Below are 14,910 nucleotides of genomic sequence, written 5' to 3' on the forward strand. Positions count from 1 at the left end.
GAGATTCAGTTATACACATACATATATTCATTCTTTTTCAGATTCTTTTCTCATATAGGTTATCACAGAATGTTGAGTAGAGTTCCCTGCGCTATACAGTAGTAGGTCCTTGTTGGTTTCCAATCATTATGTTGTACACTTGAAACTAGTATGTTATATGTCAAATATATCAATTAAAAAAAGGGCCAAGAGGGAGTTGAGGTCCTGGGGGGAGGTGATGGGGCTGCGGAGAAGGGGTCTGCCCTGGTGGGAGTGAGGCCCTGGGGGAGGTGAGGGCGTGGGGGAGGGTAGACTACAGTGCAGGGGTGAAGTCCTGGGGGTGAGGCCGCGCGGGGAGGGGCAGAGCAGCCCTGCTGGAGGGGACCTGGACCCCATTCCTTTCAGGATGCCATGAGCTGGGTGTGGCAGCTGGGACTCCCAGGGGACAAGAGAGCTGGGGGAAATCTGAGAGGTGTGGTTAGCTCTGTAGTCCGGTCCCAGGTGAATACTACCCTACTGGGCAGCTCACTGCCCCACCTAATTGAGGGCAGAAATAGGTTTCACACTGATTCCAACTCCATTTCCACTGGAGATAAAATCACCCCAGTGGGCGGTCACTTGACACATCAAGGGTGAACTATGGGTAAGGCCTCAGCCCCACCTGTGCCTCATCCCGAGCCCCTCCTCCCCCCACAGCACCCCCCCAGGCCCACCTGTCCTGGGGGCCGCTCCCGGGGACAGCCCCTCCTGTGCGGCAGGCTGACCCTCTTCCTACACTTTCACAGGTGCGGGTGTCAGATGGGCCTTTAATATCCAGAAAGGCCAGGAATCCATGTCAAGCGGCCCAGGCACTCTCGTGCACAAACACACTTATGCATACATACACACACACGCATGCATGTGCACACACTGACATGCACACACATGCACGCTCTCACACACTGGTCTGGGTGCTCTGGAAGTCCAAGCATATAGGCTGCTGTCCTAGACTATGAGGCTTCTTCCTTCTCACCATTGCTCTTTTCCAGTTTTAGGAAAGGGGTGACTGAGAACCATAGTAGAACAGAGCTGACCAGAGAAGCGTTTGTCTGGCCAGTGGCCCAGCGTGGCCTGATTGCCCCTCATCTGCCGACCCACGCAGAGCTGTGGGAGTGGGAGAAGCCTGAGTCCCTCGCCCTGTCCCTCGCCTCGGCTCCTGCAGATGGGCCAGTGGTGGTGGCTCCTGGGAGCCCTGGACTCCCTCAGGTACCCCACCAGGAAGTGCCCAGACCCCCTTGGGCTCTTGGCTCCCCTGTACCTACCGACCAGATTAGAAGCAGCAAGAGGTGAGGGCCCAGCTTCCATCTCGTGTCTTACCCCTACGTGCTCTGCCTCGGGGTAAGAGTGGAACCCTAACTCACCACACAGAGCGCAGGATGGGGACAGCTGCCCCCTTAGAGCACCAGGATTCTCTCCAGGGAAAGGGGCTCCTGACTCATTTTTTGCCTTTTAGCTCTAATCTGCCTGGCTGACCGCATCAGACACGGGGACAGGGTGCTGGTTTTGGAGCACACACAGACGCACAGGGGCAGGTGACAGCTTTTCCCCTGCCACTACCTGCCCAAGGCATGCCAGGCCCGGAAGACCCTTGGCCAAGCCACAGGACAAAATGAAGACATTCTGAAAAGGCTTCAAGGACAAGGGACCCGGGTGTGGCCCAAAGGATGGGGTGAACAGCAGGGGGCCCCAGTGCTGGAGGGTACCCCTATGTCCACACCCAGGCCTTTCCCTGAGCTCTTTTTCAATGCTGGGACCTCTCCACCCCCCAGAAAACCAAAGCTGGCGTGCTGTGGGCTGAAGGGAGTGGGGCTCTTGTCAAGAGGGGACACGGCCTCCTCATAAGGGCTCAGCTGGCACGGCCGGCTCCCCTCCAGAGGTCCAATGAGCTGCTTGGGCTTCTGGAGGCTAACAATGTCCCAGGGCGAGCCCACCACGCACGCCGGCTGAAGCACAGACTGCAGAGTACTTTTTTAGGTGGCATGTGTTGGGGGACGTGGGAGCAGGGGACACTCAGAAACCAGGGTGTGTCCGACACAGTCTGCAACAACGATGACGGCGAGGCCAGGCCAGAGGGAGGTCGGCAGCTCGGCCACCCCTGTGCTGCCCCGCGCACGCAGGCTCTGCGGTGAGGAGGGGCTGCTTCCCAGGCAGGGTGGAGACGCCTGGGGCGGAGCAGAAACAATGACACCACACAGGCCCAAGGATAACTTAGTTTATGGGTCAAGCCAAATGCAATGCAAAGTTGTTTTCGTTATTTTTTTTTTTTAACCAAAATAAATAAATCAGATCTGTCCCTGTGACAGGTCAGGGGAGCTGGCCCCTCGGCCTAGTGACGCCCCTCACTCCTGCCCCTCCTCTCCCCCTTCTGAGCGGCTTTGGCACAGCAGAGAGAAGGATGCTTCGGCGTCTCCATCGTGTAGAAGGAAAGAGGAAAGGAGGTGGAACCGGAGGTTAAGGGAGGCCGGACCCAGACGAGCAGCCTGCGCCCCGGCCCTAGAGCCCCGAGTGGCGCTTCCTGCCACGCACACCCCACGGCCCGGGCGCCACCCAGCCCCAGGCGGGTGGAGTATGCACGGCCCCCGTGCACGGCCCGGGACCCTCTCGAGGGGAGGACGTGGACGCTGGAGAGAGCGGGCCCGCCCTCTCTGTGCAGGTCAGTCTCGGGCCATCTCCCACCAGCCACCCCTCGGCAGTGCCCTCCACTCACTGCACGGCGAGGGCCCTGACAGAACCCTCCCAGCCCACAAAGCCTCTGACAGTGGCGGCTCCTCCGAGGGGTCTGGGGCGCAGCCTGAGGAGAGGAAGCCACCCTGCTGGGTGACAAGGACCGCCAGCACAAGGGCATGCCACATGAGGCCGGTCCTGGGGGTGATCTGGGGGGGTGAGGGCAGATCTGACCCTCCCAGGACACCTGCGGGGGCTCCCTCTCCTCCTCCCACTCCCCACTGCCTCCATGAAGGCTGCTCAGCTGGACAGAAGTCACAGAGCCTGGGGGGCAGCCGAGCACGTGAGGGGGGAGAGCAGCCTAATTCCTAAGTGAGTGAGGGGGCGTGTGTGGTGCAGGGACGGGCAGAGGTGCGGGCAGCGCGGAGCGCTATTCTTTAGTGGAGAAGCAAGGGGCAGTCGTGAGGTGCAGGGCGGCCTAAGCAGCCCAGGCAGCATCTACGAGAACTTCTTGAAGGCGTCCAGGTCGAAGGCCGTGTCCAGGAGGCGCTGCAGCTCCGTGAGGTGGGTCTTCTTGTTGCCGGTGGCTGGAGCCGCCGCTGGGTCCCGGCCAGCGTACCTGAGGGGAGCGACAGTGAGCGGTGACGGCGAAGGCCACCGAGGGGCCCGGGCCTCCTTGCCCTCCCCGGGCCCCAGCCGACTGCCCGCAGCCTTACCACACAGGCTTGGCGCGGTTGATGGTGGTCCGCAGCCTGGGCTTCACGTAGTCGTAGTAGCCTTGGTTCTTGTGCTCCTCCTGGCACCAGGCCAGCTCGGCGTTGGGGTACTTCTGCACCTCCTGCAGCAGGAGGTCGAAGGGGAAGGGCGACAGCTGGGGAGAGAGAGAGGAGCTCCTGTCAGGAGAAGGTGCTCCGAGTACTGGGCGAGGCTGGTGTCCTAGAGGGGCTGGTGTCCCAGGTGAGGAGCTCAGTGACCCCTAAAGGATGTTCCGGAAACTCTGGGAAAGCTCTGGGGCCCAGACACCTGCAGGAGGAACGCCAGGACCGACCTGGGCACCACCTGCCCTCACCTGCTCGATCCTCGTGATGGCCACTTGCTCTGCCATATCCCGCGCTTTGCGCTCTCGGATAAGATCATAGTACACTTTGCCGGTACAGAAGAGAAGTCTCTTGACGTTTTCTGGGTTTTGGGCTGCAGGGCCATCTTCTGGGATCACCCTCTGGAAGTGGGTACCTACAAGAGAATCCCCACAGCCGGGGGTTTGCTCAGGACTTGGCTGAGGGTGTCCAGGGCCCTCCCTCCACGAGGTGGGGCTGTGCCACAAATGACACCAGAACATTTAGTTTCTGAGGGTTAGGGCTCTCCCCCTCTCGCCAGCCTGTGATGCCCTTGCATTAATCCACACTGAGAGAGCCTAACAGGCACAGTAGGCAAGGCCAGCCTTGGAGAGCAAGTGACATCAGTTCATTCTTCAGAACGACCTGTCTCAGACTTCAGGGACAGCTAGGTCTAGAAGAGCATCCCATGACCACTCTGCTCAGACTCCTCATGAGTTTACAAATACTAAAACTTTCCACACTGGAAACTAGAGCAAATACTCAGATGCTCACGGCCGGGACCATTCCCCCGCGAACAAGGCCGACTTCAGGAAGCTGCATTCAAAATGAGGGGTTCCCTTAGTGACACATAAGCAACACACAACATGCTCACATTCACGTACACACGCAAATGCTAGGATTAGAAGGAAACTACCTTCACATTAGAAAGGCCAGATATGAGAAACCCACCACAAACATCATACTCAAGGGTGAAAGACTGAAAGCATTTTCCTAAGACACAAACAAGGCAAGGATGTCCGTTCTCACCACTTCTATTCAACATAGCACTGGAATTTCTAGCCAGAGAAATTAGGCAAAAAAAAAAAAAAAAAAGAACTAAGAAGTATCTAAATTGGAAAGGAACAAATAAAATTATCTGTTTGTTTTACATGTAGAAAACCCTAAAGATTTCACATACAAAAAAAACCTGTTAGAACTAATAAATGAATTCAGCAAAGTTACAGGATAGAAAATCAACACTCAGAATTCAGTTGTATTTCTATGAACAATCCAAAAGTAAGAAAAAAAAAATCCCATTTGAAACAGCATCAAATAAATAAAATTACTTAGGAATAAACTTAACCAAGAAAATGAAAGACTTGTACACTGAAAACTACAGAACATTACTGAGAGAAATTAAAGAAGATACCAATAAATGGAAAGTCATCCATGTTCATGGATTGGGAAACTTAATATTGTCATGATGTTAACATTATTAAAGCAATCTATAGATTCAATGCAATCCTTACCAAAATCCCAATGACAGGGACTTCCCTGGTGGCGCAGTGGTTGAGAATCCGCCTGCCAATGCAGGGGACATGGGTTTGAGCCCTGATCCGGGAAGATCCCACATGCTGCGGAGCAACTAAGCCCGTGAGCCACAACTACTGAGCCTGCGCTCTAGAGCCCGAGAGCCACAACTACTGAGCCCGTGTGCTGCAACTACGGAAGCCCGTGTACCTAGAGCCCGTGCTCTTCAACAAGAGAAGCCACCGCAATGAGAAGCCCGCTCACCACAATGAAGAGTAGCCCCCGCTCACTGCAACTAGAGAAAGCCTGCGCGCAGCAACGAAGACCCAACACAGCCTAAATAAATAAATAAATACATCTTAAAAAAAAAATCCCAATGACATTTTTTGCAGAAATAGAAAAGTCCACCCTAAAATTCATGGAATCCCAAAGGACCCTGAATAGCTAAAACTATCTTGAAAAGAGAAAAATAAAGCTGGAGGACTCATGCTTCCTGATTTCAAAACTTACTACAAAGCTACAATATCAAAGTGGTACTGGCATAAAGACAGATATATAGACCAATGGAAGAGAACAGAGAAACCAGAAATGAACCTTCATGTATATGGTCAAATGATTTTGACAAGGGAACCAAGACTTCAATGGGGAAAGGAGAGTCTCTTCAACAAATGGTGCTGGGAAAACTGGATATCCACAAGCAAATGAAGCTGGACCCTTACACCATACAGACACACTAACTCAAAATGGATTAAAGACTTAAATACAAGACTGAAATTATAAAACTTAGAAGAAAACATGTGGAGATTGGTTCAAGATGGAAGAGTAGAAGGACGGGCGCTCACTCCCTCTTGTGAGAGCACCGGAATCACAACTACCTCCTGAACAATCATCAACAGGAAGACACTGGAACTCACCAAAAAAGATACGTCATATCCAAGAACAAAGGAGAAGCTGCAATGAGACGGTAGGAGGGGCGCAATCACAATAAAATCAAATCCCACAACCGCTGGGTGGGTGACTCACAAACTGGAGAACACTTACACCAGAGAAGCCCACCCACTGGAGTGAAGGTTCTGAGCCCCACGTCAGGCTTCCCAACCCGGGGGTCCAGCAACGGGAGGAGGAATTCCTAGAGAATCAGACTTTGAAGGTTAGCGGGATTTGACTGCAGGACTTCGACAGGACTGGGGGAAAAAGAGACTCCACTCTTGGAGGGCACACACAAAGTAATGTGCACATCGGGACCCAGGGGAAGGAGCAGTGACCCCAGAAGAGACTGAACCAGACCTACACGCTAGTGTTGGAGGGTCTCCTGCAGAGGCAGGGTGTGGCTGTGGTTCACCGTGGGGACAAAGACACTGGCAGCAGAAGTTCTGGGAAGTACTCCTTGGCGCTATTAGCCCCACCAAAGAGCCGGGTAGGCTCCAGTGCTGGGTCACCTCAGGTCAAACAACCAACAGGGAGGGAACCCAGCCCCACCCATCAGCAGACAAGTGGATTAAAGTTTCACTGAGCTCTGCCCACCAGAGCAACACCCAGCTCTACCCACCACCAGTCCCTCCCAGCAGGAAACTTGCACAAGCCTCTTAGGTAGCCTCATCCACCAGAGGGCAGACAGCAGAAGCAAGAAGAACTACAATTCTGCAGCCTGTGGAAGGAAAACCACATTCACAGAAAGATAGACAAAATGAAAAGGCAGAGGACTTTGTACCAGATGAAGGAACAAGATAAAACCCGAGAAAAACAATGAAATGAAGTGGAGGTAGGCAACCTTCCAGAAAAAGAATTCAGAATAATGGTAGTGAAGATGATCCAGGACCTCGGAAAAAGAATGGAGGCAAAGATCGAGAAGATGCAAGAAATGTTTAACAAAGACCTAGAAGAATTAAAGAACAAACACCTAGAAGAATTAAAGAACAAACAAACAGATGAACAATACAATAACTGAAATGAAAAATACACTAGAAGGAATCAATAGCAGAATAACTGAGGCAGAAGAATGGATAAGAGACCTGGAAGACAGAATGGTGGAATTCACTGCTGTGGAACAGAATAAAGAAAAAAGAATGAAAAGAAATGAAGACAGCCTAAGAGACCTCTGGGACAACATTAAACACAACAACATTCACATTATAGGGGTCCCAGAAGGAGAAGAGAGAGAGAAAGGACTCGAGAAAATATTTGAAGAGATTATAGTCAAAGACTTCCCTAACATGGGAAAGGAAATAGCCACCCAAGTCCAGGAAGCACAGAGAGTCCCAGGCAGGATAAACCCAAGGAGAAACACATCGAGACACATAGTAATCAAACTGACAAAAATTAAAGACAAAGAAAAATTATTGAAAGCAACAAGGGAAAAATGACAAAAAACATACAAGGGAACTCCCATAAGGTTAACAGCTGATTTCTCAGCAGAAACTCTACAAGCCAGAAGGGAGTGGCAAGATATATTTAAAGTGATGAAGGGGAAGAACTTACAACCAAGGTTACTCCACCCGGCAAGGATCTCATTCAGATTCGACGGAGAAATCAAAAGCTTTACAGACAAGCAAAAGCTGAGAGAATTCAGCACCAACAAACCAGCTCTACAACAAATGCTAAAGGAACTTCTCTGAGTGGGAAACACAAGAGAAGAAAAGGACCTACAAAAATAAACCCATAACAAGAAAATGGTAATAGGAACATACGTATCGATAATTACCTTACACATGAATGGATTAAATGCTCCAACCAAAACACACAGGCTTGCTGAATGGATACAAACACAAGGCCCATATATATGCTGTCTAAAAGAGACCCACTTCAGACCTAGGGACACATACAGACTGAAAGTGATGGGATGGAAAAAGATATTCCATGCAAATGGAAATCAAAAGAAAGCTGGAGTAGCAATACTCATATCAGATAAAATAGACTTTAAAATAAAGAATGTTACAAGAGACAAGGAAGGACACTACATAATGATCAAGGGATCAATCCAAGAAGAAGATACAACAATTATAAATATATATGCACCAAACACAGGAGCACCTCAATACATAAGGCAACTCCTAACAGCTATAAAAGAGGAAATAGACAGTAACACAATAATAGTGGGGGACTTTAACACCTCACTTATACCAACGGACAGATCATCCAGACAGAAAATTAATAAAGAAACACAAGCTTTAAATGACACAGTAGACCAGATAGATTTAATTGATATTTATAGGACATTCCATCCAAAACAGCAGACTACACTTTCTTCTCAAGTGCACACGGAACATTCTCCAGGACAGAGCACATCTTGGGTCACAAATCAAGCCTCAGTAAATTTAGGAAAATTGAAATCATATCAAGCATCTTTTCCGACCACAACGCTATGAGGTTAGAAATCAGTTACAGGGAAAAAGATGTAAAAAACACAAACACATGGAGGCTAAACAATACATTATTAAATAACCAAGAGATCACTGAATAAATCAAAGAGGAAATCAAAAAATACCTAGAGACAAATTACAACAAAAATGTGACGATCCAAAACCTATGGGATGCAACAAAAGCAGTTCTAAGAGGAAAGTTTATAGCAATACAAGCCTACCTCAAGAAACAAGAAAAATCTCAAATAAACAATCTAACCTTACACCTAAAGGAACTAGAGAGAGAAGAACAAACAAAACCCAAAGTTAGTAGAAGGAAAGAAATCATAAAGATCAGAGCAGAAATAAATGAAATAGAAACAAAGAAAACAATAGCAAAGATCAATAAAACTAAAAGCTGGTTCTTTGAGAAGATAAACAAAATTGATAAGCCATTAGCCAGACTCATCAAGAAAAAGAGGGAGAGGACTCAAATCAATACAATCAGAAATGAAAAAGGAGAAGTTACAACAGACACCGCAGAAATACAAAGCATCCTAAGAGACTACTACAAGCAACTCTATGCCAATAAAATGGACAACCTGGAAGAAATGGACAAACTCTTAGAAAGGTATAACCTTCCAAGACTGAACCAGGAAGAAACAGAAAATATGAACAGACCAATCACAAGTAATGAAATTGAACCCTTGATTAAAAATCTTCCAACAAACAAAAGTGCAGGACCAGATGGCTTCACAGGTGAATTCTATCAAACACTTAGAGAAGAGCTAACACCCATCCTTCTCAAACTCTTCCAAAAAATTGCAGAGGAAGGACCACTCCCAAACTCATTCTGTGAGGCCACCATCACCCTGATACCAAAACCAGACAAAGATACTACAAAAAAAGAAAATTTCAGACCAATATCACTGATGAATATAGATGCAAAAATCCTCAACAAAATACTAGCAAACAGAATCCACCAACACATTGAAAGGATCATACACCATGATCAAGTGGGATTTATCCCAGGGATGCAAGGATTCTTCAATATATGCAAATCAATCAATGTGATACACCATATTAACAAATTGAAGAATAAAAACCATATGATTATCTCAATAGATGCAGAAAAAAGCTTTTGACAAAATTCAACACCCATTTATGATAAAAACTCTCCAGAAAGTGGGCATAGAGGGAACCTACCTCAACATGATAAAGGCCATATACGACAAACCCACAACTAACATCATTCTCAATGGTGAAAAACTGAAAGCATTTCCTCTAAGGACAGGGTCAAGACAAGGATGTCCACTCTCGCCACCATTATTCAACATAGTTTTGGAAGTCCTAGCTAAGGCAATCAGAGAAAAAAGAGAAATAAAAGGAATACAAATTTGAAAAGAAGAAGTAAAACTGTCACTGTTTGCAGATGACATGATACTATACATACAGAATCCTAAAGATGCCACCAGAAAAATACTAGAGCTAATCAATGAATTTGGTAAAGTTGTAGGATACAAAATTAACGCACAGAAATCTCTTGCATTCCTATACACTAACAATGAAAGATCAGAAAGAGACATTAAAGAAACAATCCCATTCACCATGGCAACAAAAAGAATAAAATACGTAGGAATAAACCTACCTAAGGAGGTAAAAGACCTGTACTCAGAAACCTATAAGACACTGATGAAAGAAATCAAAGATGACACAAAAAGATGGAGAGATATACCATGTTCTTGGATTGGAAGAATCAATATTGTGAAAATGTCTATACTACCCAAAGCAATCTACAGATTCAATGCAATCCCTATCAAATTACTAACGGCATGTTTTACAGAACTAGAAAACATGCGGCAAAAGCTTCATGACATTGGGACTTCCCTGGTGGAACAAGTGGTTAAGAATCCACCTGCCAATGCAGGGGACACAGGTTCGATCCCTGGTCCTGAAAGATCCCACATGCTGCAGACCCACTAAGCCCGTGCGCCACAACTATCGAGCCTGCGCTCTAAAGCCCGTGCACCACAACTACTAAGCCCACGTGCCACAACTACTGAAGCCCGTGTGCCTACAGCCTGTGCTCCACAACAAGAGAAGCCACCACAATGAGAAGCCCGCGCACCACAATGAAGAGTAGCCCCCGCTCACTGCAACTAGAGAAAGCCTGTGCGCAGCAACGAAGACCCAATGCAGCCAAAAATAAATAAATTTATTTAAAAAAAAATAGCTTCGCGACATTGAATTTGGCAGTGATTTCTTAGATGTGACTCCAAAGACACAGACAACAACAAAAAAAAGAGAAAAAGTGGACTTCATGAAAATTTAAAAATTTTGTGCATCCAAAGACGACACACAGGGACTTCCCTGGTGGTCCAGTGGTTAAGACTCCGCACTCCCAATGCATGGGGCATGGGTTTGATCCCTGGTTGGGGAAGCAGGATTCCACATGCCTTGCGGTGCAGCAAACAAACAAACAAACTTCACACAGATGGAAGAAAATAGCTGCAAGTCACATATCTGATAAGGCATTGATATCCAATAAATAGAGAGAAATCTTACAACTCAACAACAAAACAAACAACCCAATTAAAAAATGGGCAAGGACTTAATTAAACATTTTTCCAAAGACAACATACAGATGGCCAATAAGCACATGAAAAGACGCTCAACATCACTAATCATTAGGATAACAAAAATCAAAACTGTGATGAGATACTACCCTCATGGTCACTAGGATGGCTATTATGAAACAAAAACAAAAACCAAGAAAACAAAAACAGAAAACAGTAGTGTTGGCAAGAATGTAGAGAAACTGGAACCCTTGTGTATTGCTGTGAACCACTATGGAAAACGGTATGGTATGCCTGAAGAATTACCATATGACCCAGGAATCTGCTTCTTGGTATATACCCAAAGGAATTGAAAGCAGGGTCTTGAAGAGAGATTTGTACACCCATGTTCATAGCAGCATTATTCCCAATGGCTAAAATGTGGAGGTAACCCAAGTGCCCACTGACAGATGAATAGATAAACAAAAAGCGGTATATAAATACAACAGAACATTATTCAGCCTTAGAAAAGAAGGAAATTCTGACACCTGCTACAACATGGATGAACCTTGAGGATACTGTGCTGAGTGAAATAAGCCTGTCACATAAAGACACATACTGTATGAGCCCACTCACATGCAGTTCCTAGAGAAGCCAAACCCACAGAGACAGAAAGCAGAATGGTGGGTGCCAGGGGCTGGGGAAGGAGTGGTGATGGGGGAGTTCTTTAATGGGTGCAGAGTTTCAGCTTGGGAAGATGAAGAAGTTCTGGAGATGGACGGGGTTGATGGCTGCACAATGACGTGAATGTGTTTATTAATGCCACTGAACTGTACGCTTAAAAATGGCTAAGACGGTAAATTTTATATTATGCATATTTTACCATAATAAAAAAAAAAAATGGGAAAAAAAACAAAGAAGGGGTTTACCTTGACCGAAGACTAAAGGGGGTGCCATGGGTGGGAGTAAGTGGGCTCCTTTGGCCCTGTAAGCCCGGGGATGTGCGGGCCCACTGTGTGCTGTGTCAGCCACCTGATGTCTGCTGTCCGGGAGGAAATCTCAGTGCTGTGGGCCTCACCTCACACCACTGAGCTGCCGTGTTACATGGCAGGCCCTACCCACCGGTGCTTCTCCTCTGTCCCCGGCGGTGAGCTGCCATCAGCACCCCGGGAGCAGTGCCCAGGCAGCAGCGTGAACTCTTAACCTCAGACTCACTTCACTGCCTCTGGAAGAGTCCTGGGGGGCGCACCCAGGCAGAGGCCACAGACCCCGGTGGGACGCGAGACATGCTGTTTGACCAATTTGCACATGAGCTCTGACATCCAGGCTGTCGTGTCCAGTGGTCTTTACCCAACGACCAAAAAATGTGGCAAGGACCAGAGTGAGACTGACAAGTATAAGCCCCCCTGAGAGTAGCAGTGAAGATCCCCTCCAAATGCCCACCCCCCTCAAGCCTACCTGGAAGCATCTCATCAAAGCTGGATCTGGCCTCAGGGTGCCGCAGAAGGGACTTGGGGGTGAAGATGATTAACTGAAACACAGGAGCACAGGCTCAGGTTCTAAGGATTCCAGAAGGAGGGCCAAAAGCAAGGGGCTGCCCAGGCCTCGTCTTCAGAACAGGCATCTAGCGCTGCCCTCCCAGCTCTACGGTCAGGGGGATCCGCAGGTTAGAGGTGAAAAGGGAAGGAAGACAGGACGATGCGGTTTCCCCTTGTCCCCTCTCCTCTGCCCTGAGGCACTGGGCATCCACTCCTCCAGGGTCTGCCCCAGCCTGCTCGGAGCCCTGGGTGCCCCCTACCCTGTACCTGGGGAAGACCCCTGAGCCCTTCCTGGACGTCCATGCCTGTGGCCAGGGCTGTCCTGTCCCATGGGCCTGCCTGGCCCTGCACCGTGACCGGCAGCAGCAGGGGGCATTCTCCCCTGGGACCCTTCACTCACACTCCTACTCACCCTTCAACACCTCACCCAGGAGCCTGCTTCCCGGGGACTCTCTGCTCCCTTGGCCCCTGCGGGGGCTCAGCTCTCCTCCAAGCTCAGCGCACCATCTACGACCACCCGCCCACAAGTCCATCCTCCCATTGGGCTGGGGCCCTGAGTTCTCAGGCCAGGCCTCTCTGAGCTGGGACACCCCCAACTGACCGGCTTCCGGAAGGGCAGGAGAATCTGGCGACGCAGCACGTGGAAGAAGTTGCCAGGGGTGGAGCAGTTGACGACAACCCAGTTGCAATCATACAGCTGATTTATGTCGAAGTTGGCTTCCTTGAGGTCCTGGAGCAAGAAGGGAAAGGGCCAGAGGCCAGGCAGCACTGAGCACCCCGTCGCAGGGGGCATCAAGGCAGAGGCCCTCACGGCCGCAGCCTTAGGGTGCCACAGCTCCTCCAGAGATGCACACACAGGGGACATGACGAGAGCTCAGCCAGCCAGCCCCACGCTCTGAATGGGATTCTCAGTCCCATGTAATCCCTATTTCTCTGAAAACTACTGCCTGGCCTGGGACAGACACAGCTTCTACCTAAAACCAATCATGATGTTCCTTAGAAACAGAACCCCAAAAATTTCCTTTTAGCTCTTAAAGTTTCACTAAAATCACCCCAGAGTTCTTTCCTCTAAACTGTCTGCCTGAATCAAAATACAGGCAGTATCACTCCTAGAAGCTTCTGCTATAGCTTTCAGCGCCTCTGCTTTCTACAGCAGCAGGGACGACAGGAGGCAGCCCGGCACTGTCTTCTGTGCTCTAAGAAGGCCTCTCACTTTGTGGAGACCAGCAGGCTCGGGGCCCACCTGCGACTCCTGAGAGGCACAGAGCAGTCGTGCCTTCAGAGTTGCCCACAGACGCCCAGGTGCGCCACTCACCGGCAGGACGTCTGGGTCGTCATTGCACATCTGCAGGAACCGCTCCGGCCTGGCGGAGGAATGTTCCGGACCCTGGAACCAGAAACACAAGTTACAGATCAGGAGCTTCCCCCATGCTGACCGCTGCTTTCAGTACGTCTCTTCCTTAACCAACTTGCTCATTTTGGTCTGAAAAACACCAACTTGTCTCTTTCCTGCTGGCAGTTTAATTCCTTCTCCTCCTGCCCATGGAGCGTGGAGGGGGCGTTCCCACGTCAGGACAGGGCCCAGCACTCCTGGTTCCTCCAGGTTTCCAAACCCGAGTCTTAAGCAAGCAACCCCCCCAGGGCCTGGCGGAGGAGGAGGGAAGAGAACAGGGAACACCGGAGCCTGGGAGGCCCCTGTCCGCACAGCCACTTCTCATCAGTAACGGAGCAGGACCTGCCTCTTGCCTTCCAAGGGAGGTGGGGAACACCAGCAGAGCCCGTACGGTGCCAATTTCGGGGTCAGGGTCCTAGGCAGGCCCTTCCCACGTTCTAGGTCTGCCGGGAAGGGGCAGGGGCCTCACCATGCCCTCCATGCCGTGGGGCAGCAGCAGCACGATGCCGTTCTGCCGCACCCACTTGGCTTGTCCCGGGCAGATGAACTGGTCGATGATGCACTGGGCCGTGTTGTGGAAGTCACCAAACTGGGCCTCCCAGAGGACCAGGGCGTTAGGACTGGCCATGGCAAAACCCAGCTCAAAGCCTGCAGCGCAGGAGGGAGGGAGAAGACGGGACAGGAGTCAGCTGGTGGGCAGGAAGGGGGCTGCGGTGGGGGAGAGTGGGACGGAAGGGAGGAGGGCGAGGGGTGGCAGGGGAAGCGGGGGGAGGTGGCAGGGAGGAGGGCCTCGCAGGCTGGGGTGCTCACCCAGGACCCCGTACTCGGACAGCGAGCTGTTGCACACGGTGTAGGGGGCCTGGCTGGGCCAGAGGTGGTTCATGGGGATGCAGGTTCTCTTGTCCACGTTCTGGTCGTGCAGCACGTGGTGGCGATGGCTGAGGGAGAACAGCACAGATCAGCGGCAGAAGCCAGCCCCGTGCACGGCCGCGGGGGCACAGAGCCCCGTTCTTAACAGAAGCGTCTAATCAGAGCAGGGAAAGGGTGCTTCTGGGT

The 14,910-nt window shown here is 50.0% G+C and overlaps 1 protein-coding gene across 5 annotated transcripts in view; it reads right to left on the bottom strand.

The window, feature by feature from the left end:
• Window positions 1–2,216: 2,216 nt before the first annotated feature.
• OGDH (oxoglutarate dehydrogenase) overlaps window positions 2,217–14,910 on the bottom strand; it is a 77,322-nt gene continuing 64,628 nt past the window's right edge. For all 5 annotated transcript variants that reach the window (XM_082471515.1, XM_082471513.1, XM_082471516.1 and 2 more), the window contains 8 exons: window positions 14,665–14,792; window positions 14,324–14,502; window positions 13,777–13,848; window positions 13,063–13,191; window positions 12,382–12,454; window positions 3,752–3,915; window positions 3,399–3,553; window positions 2,217–3,301 (listed from right to left, as the gene is read on the bottom strand). In XM_082471515.1, the coding sequence (XP_082327641.1) occupies window positions 3,181–3,301; window positions 3,399–3,553; window positions 3,752–3,915; window positions 12,382–12,454; window positions 13,063–13,191; window positions 13,777–13,848; window positions 14,324–14,502; window positions 14,665–14,792 (1,021 nt within the window). In that variant the 3' untranslated portion in view covers window positions 2,217–3,180. The remainder of the gene's footprint in view (window positions 3,302–3,398; window positions 3,554–3,751; window positions 3,916–12,381; window positions 12,455–13,062; window positions 13,192–13,776; window positions 13,849–14,323; window positions 14,503–14,664; window positions 14,793–14,910) is intronic.

This window comes from Balaenoptera physalus (genome assembly GCF_965194825.1).
Source record: "Balaenoptera physalus genome assembly, chromosome: 8".
NCBI classification, from domain to species: Eukaryota; Metazoa; Chordata; class Mammalia; order Artiodactyla; family Balaenopteridae; genus Balaenoptera; species Balaenoptera physalus.